General features: G+C 44.4%; 1 protein-coding gene, 1 non-coding gene and 1 pseudogene across 5 annotated transcripts in view; 1 reads left to right on the plus strand and 2 right to left on the minus strand.

Moving 5' to 3' along the window:
- Positions 1 to 22,984, plus strand: part of CLTCL1 (clathrin heavy chain like 1) — a 114,533-nt gene that overhangs the window by 29,274 nt on the left and 62,275 nt on the right. For 3 of the 4 annotated variants that reach the window (XM_050746025.1, XM_050746029.1, XM_050746026.1), the window contains 3 exons: positions 7,752 to 8,020; positions 18,697 to 18,858; positions 22,188 to 22,301. In XM_050746025.1, coding sequence (XP_050601982.1) covers positions 7,752 to 8,020; positions 18,697 to 18,858; positions 22,188 to 22,301 — 545 coding nt within the window. Of the gene's footprint in view, positions 1 to 7,751; positions 8,021 to 8,704; positions 9,877 to 18,696; positions 18,859 to 22,187; positions 22,302 to 22,984 lie in introns of those variants that run through there. The other variant, XM_050746027.1, reaches the window with a different exon arrangement.
- LOC126929704 (keratin, type I cytoskeletal 18-like) lies at positions 2,861 to 4,220 on the minus strand (annotated as a pseudogene).
- LOC126929918 (small nucleolar RNA SNORA15) lies at positions 11,380 to 11,466 on the minus strand. The gene has a single exon (XR_007717350.1). It is a non-coding gene; the product is annotated as a small nucleolar RNA SNORA15 (small nucleolar RNA).

The following is a 22,984-nucleotide window of genomic DNA, read 5'->3' on the forward strand; positions in this document are numbered from 1 at the left end:
GACCAGAGTGGCTGTGGCAATTTCTTAAAATAAGACATCAGGCCGGGTGCGGTGGCTAACGCCTATAATCCCAGCACTTTGGGAGGCTGAGGCAGGCAGATCACGAGGTCAAGAGATTGAGACCATTCTGGCCAGTATGGTGAAACCCTGTCTCTACTAAAAATAAAAAAAAAATTAGCTGGGCGTGGTGGCAGGCGCTTGTAGTCCCAGCTACTTGGGAGGCTGAGGCAGGAGAATCACTTGAACCTGGGAGGTGGAGGTTGTAGTGAGCCAAGATCGCACCACTGCACTCCAGCCTGGCAACAGAGCGAGACTCCATCTCAAAAAATAAATAAGTAAATAAATAAAAAATAATTTAAAAATACATTAATGAAGTTTCCGCAGGACTGACTCTTCCTTTAATGAAAAATTCCTCTGTAGTGTGCAATGCTGTTTGCTAACATTTTACCCACAGTCGACTTCTTTCAGAATTGGAGTCAGTCCTGTCAAATTCTGGTGCTTTATCAGCTAAGTTTATGTACTATTCTAAATTCCTGTGGTCATTTCAACAATGTTCACAGCGTCTTCCCTGGGAGTAGATTCTATTGGAAGAAACCACTTTCTTTGCTCATCCGTGAGAAGCAACTCCTCATCTGTTCAAGTTTGATCCTGAGATTGCAACAGTTCAGTCCCATCTTCAGTCTCCACTTCTAATTATCTTGCTGTTCCTACCACCTCTGCAATGACTTCCTCCACTGAAGTCCTGAACCTCACAAAGTCATTCATGAGGTTTGGAAAACACTTCTTCCAAATTCCTGTTAATATTGATATTTTGACCTCCTCCCTTGAATCACGAATGTTCTTAGTTGCATCTAAATGGTGAATCCTTTCCAGGAGGTTATCAATTTACTTTGCCTAGATCCATCAAAGGAGACACTATTTATGGCAGCTGTAGCCTTTAAAAATGTATTTCTTAAGACTTGAAAGTTGAAACTACTCTTTGATCCATGGATTGCAGAATTGGTATGTTAGCAGGCATGAAAGCAGCTTTCATCTCTCTCCTTGTATATCTCCCTCAGAGCTCTTAGGTGACCAGGTGCATTATCAATGAGCAGTAATCTTTTTAAAGGAATATTTTTTTTTCTAAGAAGTAGATCTGAACAGTGAGTTTTAAATATTCAGTGAACCGTGCTGTAAACAGGTGTACTATCATCACGACTCTTGTTGTTCCATTCATAGAGCACAGGCAGAGGAGATTTAGCATAATTCTTAAGGGCCTTGGGATTTTTGGCTTCCAGTTACCAGCTGCATTATCCCCTAACAAGAGAGTTAGCCTGTCTTCTGAAGCTTTGAAGCCAGGCATTGACTTCTCTCTCACTTGAGTCCTAAATGGCATCTTTTTCCAGTGGGAGGTTGTTTCTTCTCCATTGAAAATGTGTTCATCAATGATCTTAGCTAGGTCTTCTGGAGAACTTGGCACAGCTTCTGTATCAGAACTTGCTGCTTCACTTTGCAGTTTTATGCTATAGAGATGGCTTCTTTTATTAAACCTCATGAATCAACCTCTGCTAGCTTCAGACTTCTTCTGCAACTTCTTCACCTCTCTCAGGCTTCATAGAATTGCAGAGAGTTAGGGCCTTGCTGTGGATTAGGCTCTGGTTTAATGGATTGTTCTGGCTGCTTTGATCTTCTATCCAGGCCACTACAGCTTTCTCCATATCAGCAATAAGGCTGTTTGTTTTCTTATCATTAATGTGTTCACTGAAATAACACTTTTAATTTCGTTAAATAACTTTTCCTTTGCATTCACAACTTGGCTAACTGGTGCAAGAGACCTAACCTTCAGTCTGTCTCGGCTTTTGATAGGCCTTCCTCACCAAGCCAAATCATTTCTAACTTTTGACTTAAAGTGAGAGACGTGGGATTCTTCTTTTCACTTTCACTTTCCTTTAGCAAGGAAGGTTGGTAAGGTTGTTAAATGGCCTTATTTCAATATTGTTGTGTCTCAGGGAATAAGGAGGCCCGAGGAGAGGAAGAGGGACTAGGGCATGGCCAGTAAGTGCAGCAGTTAGAACACACACATTTATTAAGTCCACTATCTTATATGTGTGTGGTTCATGGTACCACAAAACAATTACTGTAAAAACATGAAAGATCACTGATCACAGAGCAGCATAGCTAATATAATAATGAAAAAGTTTGAAATATCACAAGAATTACCAAAGTGTGACAGAGACAGGAAGTGAGCATATGCTATCGGACAAATGATACCAATAGACTTGCTTGATGGAAGATTGCCGCAAACCTTTGATATTTTTTTCTCCACGAAACGAAAAAAACGCCTGTAATCTCAGCACTTTGGGAGGCCGAGGCAGGCGGATCACCTGAGGTCAGGAGTTTGAGACCAGCCTGGCCAACATGGTGAAACCCAGTCTGTACTAAAAATACAAAAATTAGTTGGGCATGGTGGTGGGCGCCTGTAAGCCCAACTACTCGGGAGGCTGAGGCAGGAGAATCTCTTGAACCTGGGAGGCAGAGGTGGCAGTGAGCTGAGATCGTGCCATTGCACTCCAGCCTGGGCAACAAGAGCGAAATGCTGTCTCAAAACAAAACAACAACACAAATGCAATATCTGCAAAACACAGTAAAGCAAAGTATAATAAAACGAGATATGCCTGTATTTTCTCTCATTCTATGGGTTGCCTTTTCTCTCTTTTGTGACCTCTGATGCTGTCCAATTCATTTTTTTCTTTTATTGTCATACCAAAAAAAGTCATTGCAAGATCCAACATCATCAAGCTTTTCCCCTATGTTTTCTCTAAATGTTTTATGATTTTAATTGTTGGGATTTTTTTTTTAATCTGTGAAATTTTTATTGGCCTCCTGCTCCCCTCCCCAAAGGGTACCCTGCTTCTGCTGGCTCAGTTCCTCAGAACTTTGGTGTCATTGGTCTCAAACACCACTTTGCCGTCCACTATCCTGCAGGTGGTGGTCTTTTGGATGGTTTGCATGGAGTTGCTGCTGTCTAGGGCCTCACCAAGATTGAAGTCCTCCCCATCTTCCAGCAGGCGGTGGTAGGTGGTGATCTCAGCCTCCAGATTGACCTGGATGTTCCAGGCCTCATACTCCTGGGCCTGGCACTGTCCCTCTGCCCGTGTCTGTGCCAGCCCCAACTCCGGGTACAGTAGGACCCTGTCGAGCTCCTCCATCTGCATGGTGTAGCAGGCTTCCACCTCCCTCAGGCTATTCTCCAAGCTGGTCTTCAGATTTCTCATCAAGTCCAGGCCAATCTCCAAGGACTGGACTGGACATCTCAGCTCCATTAGTGTCAGCTCAGCAGCTCTGATCTCGGCGGACTGCGTGGTGACCACTGTGGTGCTCTCCTCAATCTGCTGGGACCAGTACTTGTCCAGCTTCTCTAGGTTCTTCTGAGCCAGCTTTTCATATTGGGCCCAGATATCTGCCATGATCTTGCCAAGGTCCTGATATTTGGACATCTGCCTCCACAGTCAGCCCAAAGCTAGCAATCTGGGCTTGTAGGCCTTTTACTCCCTCTTCATGGTTCTTCTTCATGAAGAGCAGCTTCTCCTTGAGAGTCTCGATCTTTGTCTCCAGCTGCAGCCCAGTGACATTGATGTCGTCAGTGACCTTGCAGAGCCCATGGATGTTGCTCCCCACAGACTGACGCATGGCCAGCTCTGTCTCATACTTGATTCTAAAGTCAGCAGCAGCAAGATGGGCATTGTCAGTGTGCAGAACGATGAAGGTATTGTCCACAGAATTTGCAAAGATCTGAGCCGTCAGCTTCTCGATGGTCTTGAAGTAATGGCCCAGTGTCTGACCTGGGGTCCCTTCTTCTCCAGGTTCTCCCGATTTTTGCTCTCCAGCCTCTGATTCTTAGTCTCCAGGCTCCTCACTCTGTCCAGGTAGGAGGCCAGGTGGTCGTTCAGGCTTCGCATGGTCTCCTTCTCATTCTAGATGCCTCCTATTCCTGCCAGACCGCTAGCCATTCCAGTGGCCAGGGCCCTGGACCCCAAGTCACCCTGGAAACTGGTGGAGTAGGACACAGAGATCTGAGAGCCCAAACCCCTTACATCTGCATAGATGCCGGCTGGGCTGCTGATCGACCGGGTACTGTAGCTGGGCAGCTGGACGGATCCCAGGGACTGGTAGTTGGCAGAGAAGGTAGTGGAACGAGTGGTGAAACTCATGCTGTCTGGGGAGGAAAATGAGAGAACAGGACTCAGGTTCTGCCTGTGATTTTAGTTTTTTTTGTTTTTGAGACGGAGTCTCGCTCTGTCGCCCAGGCTGGAGTGCAGTGGCCGGATCTCAGCTCACTGCAAGCTCCGCCTCCCGGGTTTATGCCATTCTCCTGCCTCAGCCTCCCGGGTAGCTGGGACTACAGGCGCCCGCCAGCTCGCCCGGCTAGTTTTTTGTATTTTTTAGTAGAGACGGGGTTTCACCGTGTTAGCCAGGATGGTCTCGATCTCCTGACCTCATGATCCGCCCGTCTCGGCCTCCCAAAGTGCTGGGATTACAGGCTTGAGCCCCCGCGCCCGGCCGATTTTAGTTTTTATGTTTAGGTCTTTAATCCATTTTGAGTTACTTTTTGTATATGGTATAAGGTAAGGGTCCAATTTTATTATTTTGTGGACCCAGTTTTCCCAGTATTATTTGTTGAAAAGAGTATTCTTTTTTCCTATTGAATGGTCTTAGTACCTTTGTCAAAGATCATTTGATCATATATGTGAAGGTTCATTTTTGGGTTCTCTCTTATATTGCATTGGTGTCTATGTTTCTATGCTGTTACCATACATTTGGTTACTTTAACTTTGTAATGAGATTTAAATTCAGGAAGTGTGAGATCATCCAAACTTGTTCATCTTTATCAAGATTATTTTGGCTTTTTGAGGTCCTTTGAGATTCCATATACATTTTAGGATGGATTTTTCTATTTTTATAAAAAATGTGTTTGGGCCTGTTGAGGTTTTTGAGGCACTTTTATCAAATCAGTGCATGCAGCTGTTTCTAGACTTTCTTCTGTTTCATTGATCTGTGTGTCTTATGAGAATAACATAGGTTTTATTAATAGCTTTATAGAATGTCTCAACATTAGGTATCGTAAGTCTTCCAGCTTTGCTCTTTTCCACAATTGTTATATCTATTCTTTGTCCTCTGCATTTCCATATTCGTTATAACATCATTTTATTTTCCACCAAACAAAAGATGCTGGGCCAGGGTGGTGGCTTACACCTGTTATCCCAGCACTTCAGCAGGCTAAGATGGAAGGATTGCAGGAGGCCAGAAATTTGAGACCAGCCTGGGCAGCATAGCGAGACCTAGTCTCTAAAAAAAAAAAAAAAATTAGACTGGGTATGGTGGCTCACACCTATAATCGCGGCACTTTGGGAGGCTGAGGCAGGCAAATCACTTGAGGTCAAGAGTTTGAGACCAGCTTGGCCAACATGGTGAAACCCTGTCTCTACAAAAAATACAAACATTAGGTGTGTGTGGTGGCATGTGCCTGTAATCCCAGCTACTCGGGGGGCTGAGGCAGGAGAATCACTTGAACCTGGGAGGTGGAGGCTTCATTGAGCTGAGATCATGCCACTGTACTCCTGCCTGGGCAACAGAGAGAGACTGTGTCTCAAAAAAGAAAAAGAAAACAGAAAAATTAGCTGAGTGTGATGGTGCATGCCTGTAGTCCCAACTACTTGGGAGGCTAAGGCAGGAGGATCACTTGGGCCCAGGAATTTGAGGTTGCAATGAGCTATGATTGCTCCACTGTACTCCAGCCTGGGTAACAAAGTGAAACCCTGTCTCTTTCCTTCTTTCTATAAAAAAGAAAGAAGGAAAAGTATGCTGGTATTTTGATTGGGATTCCATTGAATCTGTAGATAATTTAGGGGGAAATGACATCTTAGCAATTTTAAGTGTTTTGATCCATGAAAATGGTATGCCCCTTCTTTGATTTAAGCCTTTACTTTCTTTCAGGAATATTTTAGTGTAGAGGCTTTGCTTACCCTTTGTTAAATTTACTCCAAAATGCTGTGTTTTGGGTGGTGTTATGAATTTTTTTTTTGAGACAGAGTCTCACTCTGTCGGCCAGGCTGGAGTGCAGTGGCACAATCTCAGCTTGCTGCAACCTCCGCCTCCCAGGCTCAAGCAATTCTCCTGCCTCAGCCTCCCGACTAGCTGGGATTACAGGCACATGCCACCACACCCACCTAATTTTTGTATTTTTAGCAGAGATGGGGTTTTGCCATGTTGGCCAGGCTGGTCTTGAACTCCTGACCTCAGGTAATCCGCCCACCTTGGCCTCCCAAAGTGCTGGGATTACAGGCATGAGCCACCATGCCTGGCCTGAATTCTTTTTTATATTTCCAAATTGTTTGCTGCTAGTATCTCAAAATTCAGTTGATTTTTTTTTTTTTTTGAGACCCGTTTTTACTTTGTCACCCAGGCTAGAGTGCAGTGGTGTCATCTTGGCTCATTGCAACCTCTGCCTCCTGGATTCAAGCAATTCTCCTGCCTCAGCCTCTCAAGTAGCTGGAATTATAGGCACCTGCCACCATGCCCAGCTAAATTTTGTATTTTTGGTAGAGATGGGGTTTCACCATGTTGACCAGGCTGGTCTCAAACTCTTGACCTCGAGAGATTCACCTGCCTCAGCCTCCCAAAGTGCTGGGATTACAGGTGTAAGCCACTGTGCCCAGCCCAATTCAAATTTTTGTAGGTTGACTTCGCATCTTGCTGCACTCCTGTAGTCACCTATTAAATCTAATAATTGTTTTGTAGATTTGTAGATTCCGTAGGATTTTCTTTGTAAATAATTATGTTGTCTGTGAGTTAAGACAGGTTTACTTCCTTTTTTGATCTTTATGCCTTTTATTTTTCTTGCCTTATCACACTAGCTATGTCATTCTCAGTGTCAAAACAAATGGTCAGAGAAATAATCCTTTCCTTGTTCCCAATCTTTGTGGGAAGCAATATTTTAATATTTTATGTTAGCTCTAAATTTTGTGTAGATTCCAAAATCAAAACTTAGTTCATTGCTACAGGTAGAAACAATATGGGTCTCTTGCCAGAGAATGGATGCCAAATATTTTGTCTAGAACTGTACTGTCCTATTGGACATTAACTGCATGGGATTGTTTAACATTTAAATTAATTAAAGTTAAATAAAAGTATAAATTCAGTTCCTGAAATATCTTGCTAGATACATATTAAGTGTTTAATAGCCACATATAACTATTATCTGCTGTGATGGATGCAAATATAGAATATATCCAACATTGTAGAAAATTCCATTTGTCAGCATTGGTCTAGAATTTAAGACAAATTTGGAGAAGTTGGTTTAATGTGAAGGGATAGTTGTAGTCTTTCTTGAAAATTGGAGACTGCGCAGAGAAGGGGTGTCTTATGTTTTTGCTGACTTATCCAGAAAAGTATTTTGAAACAAAAAGAAACCAATCTGAAAGAGAGGCGTGCTTCAGTAGAACTAATTTCTCATTGTTATTCACATATTTCTATGAATATTTATACGCTTTTATATTCTTCTGAAGAAGAATTTAATGCATACAGGGTCTTCTCAATATTTAGACATTAAGGTATGGTTAATTACTACTCTGGCAGCATCTTTCAGACCCTGTTAATCAGATTAGCAGTACAACCTAAAGTAATATTAAAATAATTCAGAATTAACAGTATACTAATTTGTCTTTCAGATTTTTAATTTATCTTTCTTTAATCTCTATTATATCAAATACTAGCTGGGAAGACACTTCAGATCTTTAATATTGAGATGAAGAGTAAAATGAAGGCTCATTCTATGGCAGAAGAGGTGATTTTCTGGAAATGGGTTTCTGTGAACACTGTTGCCTTGGTGACCGAGACTGCAGTCTACCACTGGAGCATGGAAGGTGACTCCCAGCCCATGAAGATGTTTGATAGACATACCAGTCTGGCGGGCTGCCAGGTGATTCACTACCGGACTGATGAGTACCAGAAGTGGCTGCTCCTCATAGGCATCTCGGCTCAGGTAAGCCTTGAGCTGCCTTTAGGGGCTGGTCTGATGTAACTTCAAAGCCCTATATTAGAATGGAATGGTTAAGTCATTAGAAGTTGGTTATAGGGCCAGGTGTGGTGGCGTATGCCTGTAATCCCAGCACTTTGGGAGGCCGAGGCGGGCGGATCTCTTGAGGTCAGGGGTTCAAGGTTGCAGTGAGCTGAGATAGTGCCCCTGCACTCCGGCCTGGGCAACAGAGCAAGACCCTGTCTCAAAAAAAAAAAAGAAGTTGGTTATAGGTATAAGGCAGAAGTAGGCCTGGAACTGAGAGAAATAGAGATTACAAAGAAATCTGAACTTGGATCAAATAATCTTAATTTACCTTTGGCCCATTAACTACTACTGCATTCCATCAGGTTCCTGATGTTCGTTGTGTAAACTATTTCTAGCACTGTTTTGAGAGGTTGTTGAGGAATTTTGTAGAATAATTTGGAACGCAGATTTATAAGAAGTCCTTCAGGAAGACGAGAGAGGACTAGACGTCCTGCCCACTGCGTCACAGCCAGGGCAGGGAGGGACCGTGGCCCATGGAGTCAAGGGGCCCTGATGTGCACAGCTGCTGCAGGGAGGGAGGTCTTGGGAAAATGGGCGGTCAGCTGGTCTGTCCTTGGTGAGTGCACACACTGCCCGCACGCACCGCAGCCTGCACACAGCACGGCCTTCCTGGCATCTCTGGCCCTACTGTGTCTGCACTGTTGTATCAAAGTCCCAGCATCTAGATGGTTAACATAGAGCTGCTTCTGTGTAAATGCTGCTTATTTTAAACACTAAGAAGTGTTTAATTTTATGGGGGAAAAAAAAGTAGTCCTTAGACTGTATTTCAAGGACTTACTGGAATGTTACTAACTCATATTCTTTTATAATGAAAGCAGTATCTTTCTGTCCTCCCTTTTTTCATTCCTGGTGACTAATTCAGTCACCAGATACTTGAGGACTATAGGATGTTTGCACTTGGGACACAGATCTTAATCATTCAATCCTGATGACCAGGGAATGATCTGTCTACAGCCTAGTGGGGAAGGTGTATCTGCACAATTCTAGTAATTAAGGAACTGTCACATCTTCGAAGAGAATACTGTGGGAGCCATGAGAGAGCAGCTTAAGTCAAGAGAGCCCACAACACAGGGGATCTAAGCTGCATTTTGCTAGCTATTAAAGCGCACTTGGGAAGGAAACAGTGCATGCAAAGGCATGGAATAGAGGGGAATGGCTCTTTCTGGGAGTCTAGGGTCGTCCACTGTGGATGATACCTATAGGTAAGCATATTAGGTAGCTAGAGGGGCAAGACGTAGAGAGATGAGTGGGGGGCCAGACTGCAGGCAATGGGAATTATGTAGCAGGTTTTGAGTGAGAGTGATGTAATTAATTTTCCTTCTTAGCAGCATAGTGGAATGGAAAAACTGCTATCTTTGATGTTGGAGATGGACAGCCATGAAGACTGGAGGCCAGGAGACTAGTTGAAAGGCAGATACAGGAACAAAACCATGTAGTCTGTTCTAGAGTAGAGACATGTATGAGAAAGATTAAGAATACGCAAAGAGGGAAGGAGTACTTCTTTCCACTTGAGGATCTCTTCCATTTCTGCAACCCCCAGAAGAAATGAGGCATGTGTGACCAGATGAAGGCAATGGCATTGCAGATATACAGGGGAAACAAGACCTAAGACTTTGGCTTAGTCACCCTGATAAAGGGCATCTACAACAAATACAACTAACATCTTACTTCGTGTTGAAAAACTGAAAGCTTTTCCCCAAGGATCAGGAACAAGGATGTCTTCTCTTGCTACTTCTGTTCAACTTTGGACTAGAGATTCTAGCCAGGGCAATTAGGTGAGAAAAACATAAAAGACATCTAGATTTAAATGGAAGAATTAAAGCTGTCTCTATTTGCAGATGACATAAACTTGTATATGGAATTCCTAAGGAATCTAGTAAAAAACTATTAGAACTAATAAACAAATTGAGCAAGGTTACAGAATACAGTATCAGTATGCAAACATCAGTTGTGTTCCTAGACATTGGCAATGAACAATCAAAAAATGAAATCAGGAAAGCAATCTCATTCATAATAACATCAAAAAGAATAAAATACTTAGAGGTAAATTTAATTTAAAAAATGCAAAAGTTACATTCTGAAAACTACAAAACATGATTGGAAGTGATTAAAGAAGATCTAAATCAAAAAATGTCCCATGTTCATGGATTGGAAGATTTAATACTTTTAGGATGGAAGTACTCCTCAAATTGGTCTACAAATTCAACATAATCTCTATTGGAATACCAGCTAGCTTCTTTGTAGAAATTGACAAGATGATCCTAAAATTTATTTAGGAATTGCAAGGAACCCAGAATAGCCAAAACAACCCTAAAACAAATAAACAAAAAATTGGAGTGCTTATACTTCCCAATTTTAAAACTTGCCACAAACCTACAGTGATCAAGAATGTGATACTGGCTGGCCTCAGTGACTCATGTGTGTAATCCCAGCACTTTGGGAGGCTGAGGAAGGTGGATATCTTGAGCCCAGGAGTTTGAGACCAGCCTAGGCAACATGGTAAAACCCATTTTTTACAGAAAATGCAAAAACTAGCCAAGCATAATGACATGCACCTGTAGTTCCAGCTACTCTGGAGGCTGAGGTGGGAGAATTGCTTGAGCCTGGGAGGCGGAGGTTGCAGTGAACTGAGATTGCACCACTACACTCCAGCCTGGGTGACAGAGTGAGACCTTGTCTCAAAAAAAATAAAGTTTAAAAAAGAATAACATGTGGTACTAACTTAAGAATAGATGACAAACAAATTAGCTTGGTGTGGTGACATGCACCTGTAGTCCTGGCTACCTGGGAGGCTCAGGCAGGAGGATTTGCTTGAGCCCAGGAGTTCCAGGTTACAGTGAGCCATGATGATGTCTTTGCATTCCAGCCTGGGCCATAGAAACAAGACCCTGTCTCTAAAATTAAAAAAAAAAAAAAAAAAAGGAATAGATGAGTCCCAGAAAAGTGATATCCCCAAAAGCCAGGTTTTCTTTTCCTTTCTTTTTTTTTTTTCTGAGACGGAGTCTCGCTCTGTCACCCAGGCTGGAATGCAGTGGCACAAATTCGGCTCACTACAACCTCCACTTTCCAGGTTCAAGTGATTCTACTGCCTCAGCCTCCGGGTAGCTGGGACTACAGGCATGTGCCACCATGCCCAGCTAATTTTTGCGTTTTTAGTAGAGACAGTGTTTTACCATGTTGGCCAGGCTGGTCTCGAACTCCTGACCTCAAGTGATCCACCCACCTCAGTCTCCCAAAGTTCTGGGATTACAGGTGTAAGCTACCACGCCTGGCCCATTTATTTTATTCACTTTTAATGATGATATGCTATGAAAAACCTGAGCATACCATCAGTCATTCTGAAGAGAAGATTGCTTTTGCATGGCACCTCGTGATTTTTTTTTTTTTTTAACATTCAAAATCAGCTTTAATGTTTTGTGAACAGGGTATGAAAGTTAATTTTCCGATTAAAGGGAAGGGAAACCAAATAAAAATTATCAAAACCTAGCCATAGTATCAACTTAGAAATAAATTTAAACTTACTCAAGGTTATTTCTTTCTTTTTTTTTTTTTTTGAGACAGAGCCTTGCTCTGTTGCCCAGGCTAGAGTGCAATGGCTCGATCTTGGCTCAGTGCAACCTCCACCTCCTGGGTTCAAGCGATTCCTCTGTCACAGCCTCCCGAGTAGCTGGGATTACAGACGTACACCACCATGCCTGGCTAATTTTTTTTTGTATTTTTTGTAGAGACAGGGTTTCACCATGTTGGCCAGGCTGGTCTCAAACTACTCAAGATTATTTCTAATAAGTTATGAACATATTTCTCTGAATTAAAATAATATCAGTTGAGTGCAAATACATTTTTTAAAAATTCATTAATTTTAATTTTAATTTTTTTATTTTTTGAGACAGGGTCTTGCTCTGTCACCCAGATTGGAGTGCAGTGACACGATCTCGGCTCACTGCAACCTCCACCTCCCGGGTTCAAGCAATCCTCCTGTCTCAGCTTCCCGTGCAGCTGGGATTATAGGCATGCACCACCACGCCCAGCTAATTTTTGTATTTTTAGTAGAGGTTGGGTTTCACCATGTTGGTCAGGCTGGTCTCAAACTCCTGACCTCAAGTGATCTGCCCGCTTCGGCCTCCCAAAGTGCTGGGATTATAGGTGTGATCACTTGAAACTTATTCCTCCAGTCTAATCAGAATGTTGTATCCCTTACGGTCAATTGATTTTTGACAAGGATGCCAAGACAGTTCAGTGAAGGAAAGAATAGTTGTTCAATACAAGGTTTTTGGGCACTGGACATCTGTATGCAGAAGCATTAAATGGGACCTCTGTCTCATAATACTAAAAACTCAAAATCGATCAGACCTAAATGTAAGAACTGAACCTATAAAACTCTTAGAAGGGCCAGGCACAGTGGCTCATGTCTGTAATCCCAGCACTTTGGGAGGCTGAGGCAGGCGGATCACCCTGAGGCCAGAATTTCAAGACCAGCCTGGCCAACATAGTGAAACCCCATCTCTACTAAAAATACATCATGAATGAACCTTGGAAATATTAAACTAAGTGAAAGATGCCATTCACAAAAGACCACATATTATATGATTCCATTTATTTGAAATGTTCAGGATAGTCTGATCTATAGACACAGAAAATAGATAAGTAGTTGCCTATGACTGGAGGTGGAGTGTGGGAGATGGGAATGAGGATTGAATGCTAATACGGTTTCTTTTAAAGGATGAAAGTATTCTAAAACTACATTGTAGCGATGATTGCACAACCCTCTGAGTATATGAAGAGACATTGGATGGTATACTTTAAACCAGGGGTGTCCAATCTTTTGGCTTACCTGGGCCACATTGGAAGAAGAATTGTCTTGGGCCACACATAAAATACACTAGCAATAGCTGATGAGCTAAAAACAAAAATTGCAAAAAAATTCATTTTATATATATATATTTTTTGAGACCGAGTTTCGCTCTTGTTGCCCAGGCTGGAGTGCAATGGCATGATCTTGGCTCACCACAACCTCCGCCTCCGGGGTTCAAGTGATTCTATTGCCTCAGCCTTCTTGAGTAGCTGAGATTACAGGCATGCACCACCACAGCTGGCTAATTTTGTATTTTTTTTTTTTTTTTTTTTTTTTTTTTTTTTGAGACGGAGTCTCGCTCTGTCGCCCAGGCTAGAGTGCAGTGGCCGGATCTCAGCTCACTGCAAGCTCCGCCTCCCGGGTTTACGCCATTCTCCTGCCTCAGCCTCCCCAGTAGCTGGGACTACAGGCGCCCGCCACCTCGCCCGGCTAGTTTTTTGTATTTTTTAGTAGAGACGGGGTTTCACCGGGTTAGCCAGGATGGTCTCGATTTCCTGACCTTGTGATCCGCCCGTCTCGGCCTCCCAAAGTGCTGGGATTACAGGCTTGAGCCACCGCGCCCGGCCTAATTTTGTATTTTTAGTAGAGATGGGGTTTTTCCATGTTTGTCAGGCTGATCTCGAATTCCTGACCTCAGATGATCTGCCCGCCTCGGCCTCCCAAAGTGCTGGGATTATAGGCATGAGCCACCGTGCCCGGCCAGAAATTCATAATGTTTTAAGAAAGTTTATGAATTTGTGTTTGGGCCGCATACAAGGCTGTAATGGGCCACATGTTGGACAAGCTTGCTTTAAACAGGTAAGTTCTATGGCATGTGAATTATATCTCAATTAAGCTTTCAAAAATACCCTTGGGGGCCAGGCACGGTGGTTCACGCCTGTAATCCCAGCGCTGTGGGAGGCCGAGGCAGGCGGATCACCTGAAGTCAGGAAGGAATTCGAGACCAGCCTGGCCAAAGTGATGAAACCCCATCTTTACTAAAAATATAAAAATTAGCTGAGAGTGGTGGCATGTACCTGTAATCCCAGCTACTTGGGAGGCTGAGGCAGGACAATCGCCTGAACCTGGGATGCAGAGGTTGCAGTGAGCCAAGATCGCACCATTGCACTCCAGCCTGGGCGACAAGAGTGAAACTCTCAAAAACAAAACAAAACAAACAACAACAACAACAAACTCTTGGGAATTATGCCTCTTTACAAAGAAACCATCATGTTTGAGGAATATAAAACAAAAATTATAAATCATAGTTACTTGTATATGCTTTACTGACAAACTAAAATCCAACAAATTAAAAAATCCCATGCATTTACCAACAACAAAACACCTCATGGGCATGAGAATAGACATGTAGACTAATGGGAAAAAATGTAACGTCCAGGAATACACCCCTACATCTGTAGCCAATTGATTTTTGATGGAAGTGTCAAGACTGGTCAATGGGGAAACAGTAGTCTCTTCAGGAAATGGTGCTGGGACAACTAAATATCCACATGCAAAAGAATGGAGTTGGTCACCTGCCTCACACCATGTACAAAAATAAACTCAAAATAGATCTGAAACCTCAATGTAGAAGCTAAAACTACAAAACTCTTAGAAGAAAACATAAGGAGAAAGCTTTATGACTTTGGGTTTGGCATGGATTCTTAGATATATAATGGCACCAAAAGACTGAACAACAAAATTAAACAACTGATAATTTGGACTTCAGAATTAAAAACTTTTGTGCATAAAAGGATATTGTCAATAAAGTGAAAAGACAACCTGGGATATAATATTTGAAAATCATGTATCTGATAAGGTTCTAGTATCCAGAATATACAAAGAACACTTACAACTCCGCAACAAAAAGTCAACCCAGTTAAAAAATGGGCAAAGGACTTGCTTGACATCATTAGCCATTAGGAAAAACAATCCACCCTCGAAACCACAATAAAGTACTACTTTACACCTACTTGGGTGGTTATAATTTTTACAAAGTAGAAAATAAGTGTTGGCCCTGAAGTCAGGAGTTCAAGACCAGCCTGACCAACATGGAGAAACCCCATCTCTACTAAAAATACAAAATTAGCCAAGTGTGGTGGTGCATGCCTGTAATCCCAGCTACTCAGGAAGGCTGAGGCAGAGTTGCTTGAACCCAGGGGGCAGAGGTTGCGGTGAGCCGAGATCACGCCATTGCACTCCAGCCTGGGCAACAAGGGCGAAACTCCGTCTCAAAAAAAGAAAAGAAAAGAAGTGTTGGCAATGATGTGGAGAAATTGGAACCCTCCTACATTAGTGGTAGGAATATAAAATTGTTCAGATGCTGTGGAAAGCAGTTTGGCGGTTCCTCAAAAAGTTAAACGTAAGGCCGGGTGCAGTGGCTCACGCCTGTAATCCCAGCACTTTGGGAGGCCAAGGCGGGCGGATCACGAGGTCAGGAGATCGAGACCATCCTAGCTAACACAGTGGAAACCCTGTCTCTACAAAAAATTAGCCGGGCATGGTGGCGGGCACCTGTAGTCCCAGCTACTCGGGAGGCTGAGGCAGGAGAATGGCGTGAACCTGGGAGGTAGAGCTTGCAGTGAGCCGAGATTGCGCTACTGCACTCCAGCCTTTGCAACAGAGCAAGACTCTCTTAGGTAGGTATCTACCTAAGAGAAATGAAAATGTATCCACACGAAAACTTTTACACAGATATTCATAATAGCATTTTTTATAATAACCAAAAGGTAGAAACAGCCCAAATGTTCACCAGTAAATGAGTGGATAAACAAGTTGTGGTGTATCCATACAGTGGGATATTATTTAACCCTAAAAATGAAGTACTGATACATGCTACACATAGGTAAACCTCAAAAACCTTACTAAATGAAGGAAGAGAGGCACAAAAGGCCTCATATTTTATTATTCCATTTATATGAAATATTTAGAATCAGTAAATCTGTGGAGCTAGAAAGCAGGATTGGTGGCTGCTAGGGGACTTGGGTCAGAGGACTGGGGACTGACCATTTAATGGGCACAGGAATTTTTTTCGGGTGATGAAAATGTTTTGAAACTATGCTAAGGTTTTGGTTCTACAACATTGTGAATGTCCTAAATGCCATTCAATCATATACTTTAAAATGGTTCATTTTATGTTTTGTGAATGTCACCTCAACATAAAAAGGGGAGGGGAAGCCAGGTGCGGTGGCTCATGCCTGTAATCCCAGCACTTTGGGAGGCCAAGGCAGATGGATCACGAGGTCAAGAGTTTGACAACAGCCTGGCCAACATAGTGAAACCCCCTCTCTACTAAAAATACAAAAATTAGCTGGGCATGCTAGTGCATGCCCGTAATCCCAGTTACCCAGGAGGCTGAGGCAGGAGAATCGCTTGAACCTGGGAGGTGGAGGTTGTGGTGAGCTGAGGTCATACCACTGCACTCTATCCTGGGTGAGACAGCGAGACTCTGTTTCAAAAAAAAAAATAAAAGGAGTGGGAAAGGGGAATATGGGGCCATAGTTTGCCAACCCTGTCTAAGCATTTACAAATGCAAATGCCTGTTTCTGTTTGAAACAACTTCTGTTCCTGTCACCTGGTTAGCTCTTACTCCAGCTTAGGTGTCACTTTGGGAATCCTCCCTGACTTACTGATCTTGGTGAGCTGACAAGGCATCTTGTTCTCTCCCATGCCGTAGCAATCAGCACTCTGTATTGCAGTTGCTTGTGTACTTGCCAGAAACTCTCACCATCTGTCCTTGAGAGAAGGACCTGCGTCATATTTTACTTATCCCTAGCCCCTAGCATTGTGCCTGGCACAGTGAATGCATTTGCTCATTGAATCCTTGCCTGCTACAGTCCTTAACATGCCTTTTTGACACACTTAATACCCAAATTTGACACACTTAACACTCAGCAGCCCCATGAGGTGGGAGGGTAAGCCTAGCAGGTGCCTAAGACTTAGAAGCAGGCCATCGGCCCAAGGCCACAGACGTAGCCTCAGGTCTGGTCTCTCACCTTCACCTCGGCTGTTCTGTCTTCTCTGCCTCTTTGTCTTGGCTTCAGTTTAGGCTTCGTTTAGGTATCTGTACCTGTGGGACTCAAATGTGCTGTCATCATGTTGCTGGAAGTCTTCCCAATCTCTTGGGGAGGGTTTTGTCCTGTCTTTGGATTCTCATTTTTACCTTTTCATGCTCATTTTTCTGTTAAAACACAGACCACTTATCTGCTGGTTACTCCCTTATTTCTCCCTATAAGTATTTCTCCCTATACTTATCTGCTGGTTACTCCCTATTTCTCCCTATTACAGGCTTTGGTACCACTAATCTATTTTCTGTCTCTATAAATTTTCCTATTCTGGATATTTCATAGGTGGAATCAGACAATACGTGGCCTTTCATGCCTGACTTCTTTCCTCAGCATGTTTTCAAGGTTCATCCATGTTGTAGAATGTGTCAATACTTTGCTGAATAACTTTAACAGAAATCTGTGCGATAGAAAATATTTTTAAAGACAAAGTTGAAGCCTTTGTTATCCCATTTTAAGGAGTTGTGAGTGAGTGGGGAATAGGCTGAGGATTTTATTCATGAACTACATGTGAGCTCACTCAGCAGAGACAATTGAATGTTTAATTACAGGAGCTTGAACTGGGACCCTTTTGTATTCCATTCACTTAGCTTTTTGAGCATTTGACATTGGATATAAATGTACTGAAATTCTTTAGTAGAAAATATAAATTCTGGCCGGGCGCGGTGGCTCACGCCTGTAATCCCAGCACTTTGGGAGGCCGAGGCAGGCGGATCACGAGGTCAGGAGATCAAGACCATCCTGGCTAACATGGTGAAACCCCATCTCTACTAAAAATACAAAAAATTAACTAGGCGTAGTGGCGGGCGCCTGTAGTCCCAGCTACTTGGAAGGCTGAGGCAGGAGAATGGCATGAACCTGGGAGGCGGAGCTTGCAGTGAGCCAAGATCATGCCACTGCACTCCAGCCTGGGTGACAGAGCAAGACTCTGTCTCAAAAAAAAAAAAAAAGAGAAAATATAAATTCTAAGTTTTATAAAAGATATTAGTGTTACTGGTTTGGGGGTTTTGGTTTTTTTAGAGACAGCGTCTTGCTCTGTCTTCCAGGCTGCAGTGCAGTGCTATAGTCATAGCTCACTGCAACCTCGAACTTCTTGGCTTAAGCAATCCCCCTGCCTTGGCCTCCTGAGTAGCTAAGACAACAGGCGTGTGCCACCATGACCAGCTAATTTTCTTATTTTTTTTGTAGAGATGGCGTCTTGCTGTGTTGCCCAGACTAGTCTTGAACTCTTGGCCTCAAGTGATTCTACCAAGGTGCTAGGATTGCAGGTGTGAGCCACTGTGCTGGCCTTATTAGTTTTTATTAAATACAATTTTTGCTACTTAGAAATTTCAGAAAACACAATTTTCAAAATTACCTGTGATTGCATCCCCCTGATTTAACTACTATTAATGCTTTGGAGTTTTTCCTCCAAAGTGCACGAGTTAGTTTCCATGAAAAAATGCTTTCACGCTTATTATATTTAACAAATTAGGATCATCCATCTTACTTTTTTGTGGTCTTATTTTTTTCCATAATGTTTGCCATCTTTCCACGTCAAATTCAGAGTGATATCATGCCTTTAATAGCTAATGCATTTAATTTTTATTAGAGGAAGTATACCTCTAATGTATGAGACTTTCATTTTAGAAATATATTTTAAGAATTATTTCTTTATATTCCTCCCTTTTCTCTCCCTTTCATTGTATATCTTTTCTTAGCAAAACCGTGTGGTTGGGGCAATGCAGCTCTACTCTGTGGATAGGAAGGTTTCACAACCCATAGAAGGCCATGCCGCTGCTTTTGCAGAGCTCAAGATGGAGGGGAATGCCAAGCCTGCCACCCTTTTCTGCTTTGCTGTACGTAATCCCACAGGAGGCAAGGTAAGATCCACTGTATTGTCTTCTCCCTGAGAAAAGTGTCATGAGCTGGTGTTAGGGGTATGCGTGTGTGTGGCTGGGCATGGCCTGCAGATGTCTGTGTGAGAAAAAGTTCGTGGTGGTGAGAACTGTGCACCGCGATGCACATGATTAAGTGGCCCCATTCCCCTAAAAAATGCTCTTAGGCCGGGCGCAGTGACTCACGCCTGTAATCCCAACACTTTAGGAGGCCAAGGTGGGTGGATCACGAGGTCAGGAGTTCAAAATCAGCCTGGCCAACATGGTGAAACCCTGTCTCTACTAAAAATACAAAAATTACCCGGGCGTGGTAGCGCATTCCTGTAAACCCAGCTACTCGGGAGGCTGAGGCTGGAGAATTGCTTGAACTGAGTCCTGCAAGACAGAGGTTGCAGTGAGCCAAGATCGCACCACTGCACTCCTGCCTGGGCTACACAGCGAGACTCCGTATCCAAAAAAAAAAAAAAATCTTTCCACACAGACTAGACTGAAATGCACTATAAAGGTAAGTGAGGTGGCCGGGTGTGGTAGCTCACACCTGTAATCCTAGCAGTTTGGGAGGCTGAGGTGGGCGGATTGCCTGAGCTCAGGAGTTCTACACCAGCCTGGGCAACACGGCAAAACCCCATCTCTATTAAAATACAAAAAATTAGCCGGGCGTAGCCACGTGCACCTGTAGTCCCAGCTACTTGGGAGGCTGAGACAGGAGAATTGCTTGAACCTGGGAGGCAGAGGTTGCACTGAGCTGAGATCGCACCACTGCACTCCAGCCTGGGTGACAGAGCGACACTCCATACCCCCCCCCCAAAAAAAAAGATAAGTGAGGCACAGTTTCTGCTCTTGGGGAGATGACTGTGAAATCCCCAGTGTGGTTCCATCCTTGCCATCAGCATGGTTCTGCCCAGGTGGTTGGTGGGAACCTCAGGGAGGCTCCAGAGAGATGAGACTGTGCCCAGGAGCCAGTTGGGTTTTATCAGGCTCAGGGACATGGCCAGCGGCTGCTCAGCAGGGCTGCCATGGGCAGAGGTGAGGAAACAGAAGAACTTGTGATGTCAGGGAGACCTTGGGTTCCACCAGTGTGGTCTCAGCCACTTGGAGAGCTGCTTCAAGACAGTCGTCTTGTGAAAAACACTTCCTGAAACCATAATTTTGGGTTGTTCGTTAGCCCTGAAATATTCCCCAAGGCAGAGGAGATCTCAATTAGAATGTGGCTTTACAAACTTCGTCATCTGAAATACACTTTGAATACTTTGGCCTCCTGTTGAGTAACATACTTCGTGCCCTCCTCATTTGACAGCCAGAAGGAAAAGGAGTCAAGTCGAATGTTAGCCTTGTTGCTGATGAAGGACACTGACTTTAGTTATGTGGCTCCAAGAGCTTGCTCCCATATTCCCTTAGAGTGAGGCACACCTCTCCTTCACAGATGCAGCAGGGCAGCAACAGGCTTCCCTCTCAGGAGCAGAGCCCGCCTCACGGAGTGCCATGTGGAGAAGAGCACTTTCCACAGATGGCAGCCCCAAGAAGAGAAAGGGCTGGGGGTTCTCTCTACACCCCACTCTCTGGTGGGCATGCCCCTCCAGCTGAGCTAGAGTTGTACCAGGAGGTCTTCTGTGACCCAGAGAACCTGGGAAACGTGGTTTCCTGACAGTACCTGTCCTGGAGCAGCCCTGTCTTGTGGCAGACTTGGTCCTCCCCGCTGCAGGGTGTGTGTGGAGTCCTGGGAGGGCCCCCGCCCCGCCTGTGCCCTGGCATGCACCTTCCTTTCAGGACTCACCTGTCCTTTTGGGACTGGCCAGCTGTCTCCACATGTGGGTCGGAGCTTGCCTGGACACAGTTCTTTTCTGCCGACCTCCTCCTGCTGCCGCCCTGAGAGCCTGGTGTCCTTTCTGTACCTCTGCTCCTGCTGGCAGTGTCGCCCTTCTCAGCTCCCAAGCAAGAACCCACAGCTGTCAAGCCCCATTCCATTCACTTGTCACTATCTGACCTTTAACAAGTCTTACATCTGACTTACCCTTTTGTGGTACACTAAGCCCTTCTCACCTCACATTTGGGTTACAGAATAGCCATTTATTAGGTCCTCAGACCTGCTTCACGCTTTCTTACCAATAGGCCTAGCCAGATAATTTTCCTAAACTACCTTTTGTCTGCCTTAAAGCTCCCAGTGCAAGACTTCTATTCCCCCATGTCTGCACCCACAGGAGCGCTCACATGCTTGCCGCTCAGCTCCCCCACTAGCCCTGCTCTCAGTGCTGCTCCCCTCCTTATCTGAGCCCTTTTGGTGTTTCCCTCCTCTCTCTGCCTGGCCAAACCCAGACTGCAAACCCAGACTGCCCCTGATAGACACTGTCATTTGTGTCCTCTAAGCCCAGCCTCCTGCCCTTGTTTCATGTCTCTTACCCTCCATTTTGGATTTTTTTGTGGACTTGTGTTAGTTATAATATTTTTTCTTTAGATGAAAGTTGTGGGGGTTGGGCGTGGTGGCTCATGCCTGTAATCCCAGCATTTTGGGAGGCTGAGTGGGGGCGGATTACCTGAGGTCGGGAGTTTGAGACCAGCCTGGCCAACATAGAAGAAACCTCATCTCTACTAAAAATACAAAAATTAGCCGGGTATGGTGGCATGCATGTGTAATCTCAGCTACTTGGGAGGCTGAGGCACAAGAATCGCTTGAACCTGGGAGGCAGAGGTTTCAATGAGCTGAGATCGCGGCACTGTACTCCAGCCTGAGTGACAGAGTGAGACTCCATCTCAAAAAAAAAAAAAAAGAAAGAAAGTTATAGGGAAGGCACTGGCATAGATCAGGAACTTGGAGCTGTTCTCCTAAAGGCAGGGATGGGCTCCCTTATCAGATTCTTACCCCCGCCCAGCACAACCTTGAAAACCTCAGACCTGTGCCATGGTGAGGGTGTCTCGTGAGTTTGGCCCCCAGTGATGAGATCTTGCACTAACAGGCTTGTGTGAGTCTGGGCCATACCCAGGAGGGCAGCAGAGAGCAGAGCTGGAAGTTCTGACTGGAGCCTTTTGTTTCATCGGCATCCAGGCCCAGGGAGGGGAAGTGACTGCCACCGTGCTGGAACTGAGGCTCCTAGGCTGCCTGGCATTGGCCCTTTGTGCTGTGCTTGGTGGTGGGCAGCAGGTTATTGGATAATCACGGGCACTCTTGAGAAGGGAGTTGTTCTGCTTTGGTTGAATGTGACTTTTAGTGTTAATCATCCAGTGTGTGGAGCTGAGGCTCCACTTGCCTCTGTGCCTTGGCTAGCACTTGTCCACCACCACACGCGGTCCCCTCGATTGACCTAAAATCTCTCTTCTAGTTGCACATCATTGAAGTTGGACAGCCTGCAGCGGGAAACCAACCTTTTGTAAAGAAAGCAGTAGATGTGTTTTTCCCTCCAGAGGCACAGACTGATTTTCCAGTGGCTATGCAGGTATGAATGTGCTGCTCTCTAAACATCTTCGTGTCCTAAAATCTACTCTAGCACCTCCCAAGATACAGGAGGCTGCCATTTTTAGTCTACTTCTGCTGTCTCCTGCCACTGTGATACCATTTAGAGGCCTAAGGCTTTGGTGTGTGAGCTGGGAAAGCCCTGTTTGTAGAAAGGAATGTCCTGCATGAGGGTGAGTTAGGGCAGCAGGAAGACTTTGCCAAGTCACACACTGAAGTCCGCAGCCCTTTCCCTTATTATAAGACATTAGATGTTCACTGTGGTATGAGAATATTTAAAGAATAAAATACCTGGGCCGGGCACGGTGGCTCAAGCCTGTAATCCCAGCACTTTGGGAGGCCGAGACGGGCGGATCACGAGGTCAGGAGATCGAGACCATCCTGGCTAACACGGTGAAACCCCATCTCTACTAAAAAATACAAAATACTAGCCGGGCAAGGTGGTGGGCGCCTGTAGTCCCAGCTACTCAGGAGGCTGAGGCAGGAGAATGGTGTAAACCCGGGAGGCGGAGCTTGCAGTGAGCTGAGGTCCAGCCACTGTACTCCAGCCTGGGCGACAGAGCGAGACTCTGTCTCAAAAAAAAAAAAAAAGAATAAAATACCTAATGTAGGTGACAGGTTGATGGGTGCAGTAAACCACCAGGGCACGTGTATACCTATGTAACA

Source organism: Macaca thibetana, chromosome 10 (assembly GCF_024542745.1).
Source record: "Macaca thibetana thibetana isolate TM-01 chromosome 10, ASM2454274v1, whole genome shotgun sequence".
NCBI lineage: Eukaryota > Metazoa > Chordata > Mammalia > Primates > Cercopithecidae > Macaca > Macaca thibetana.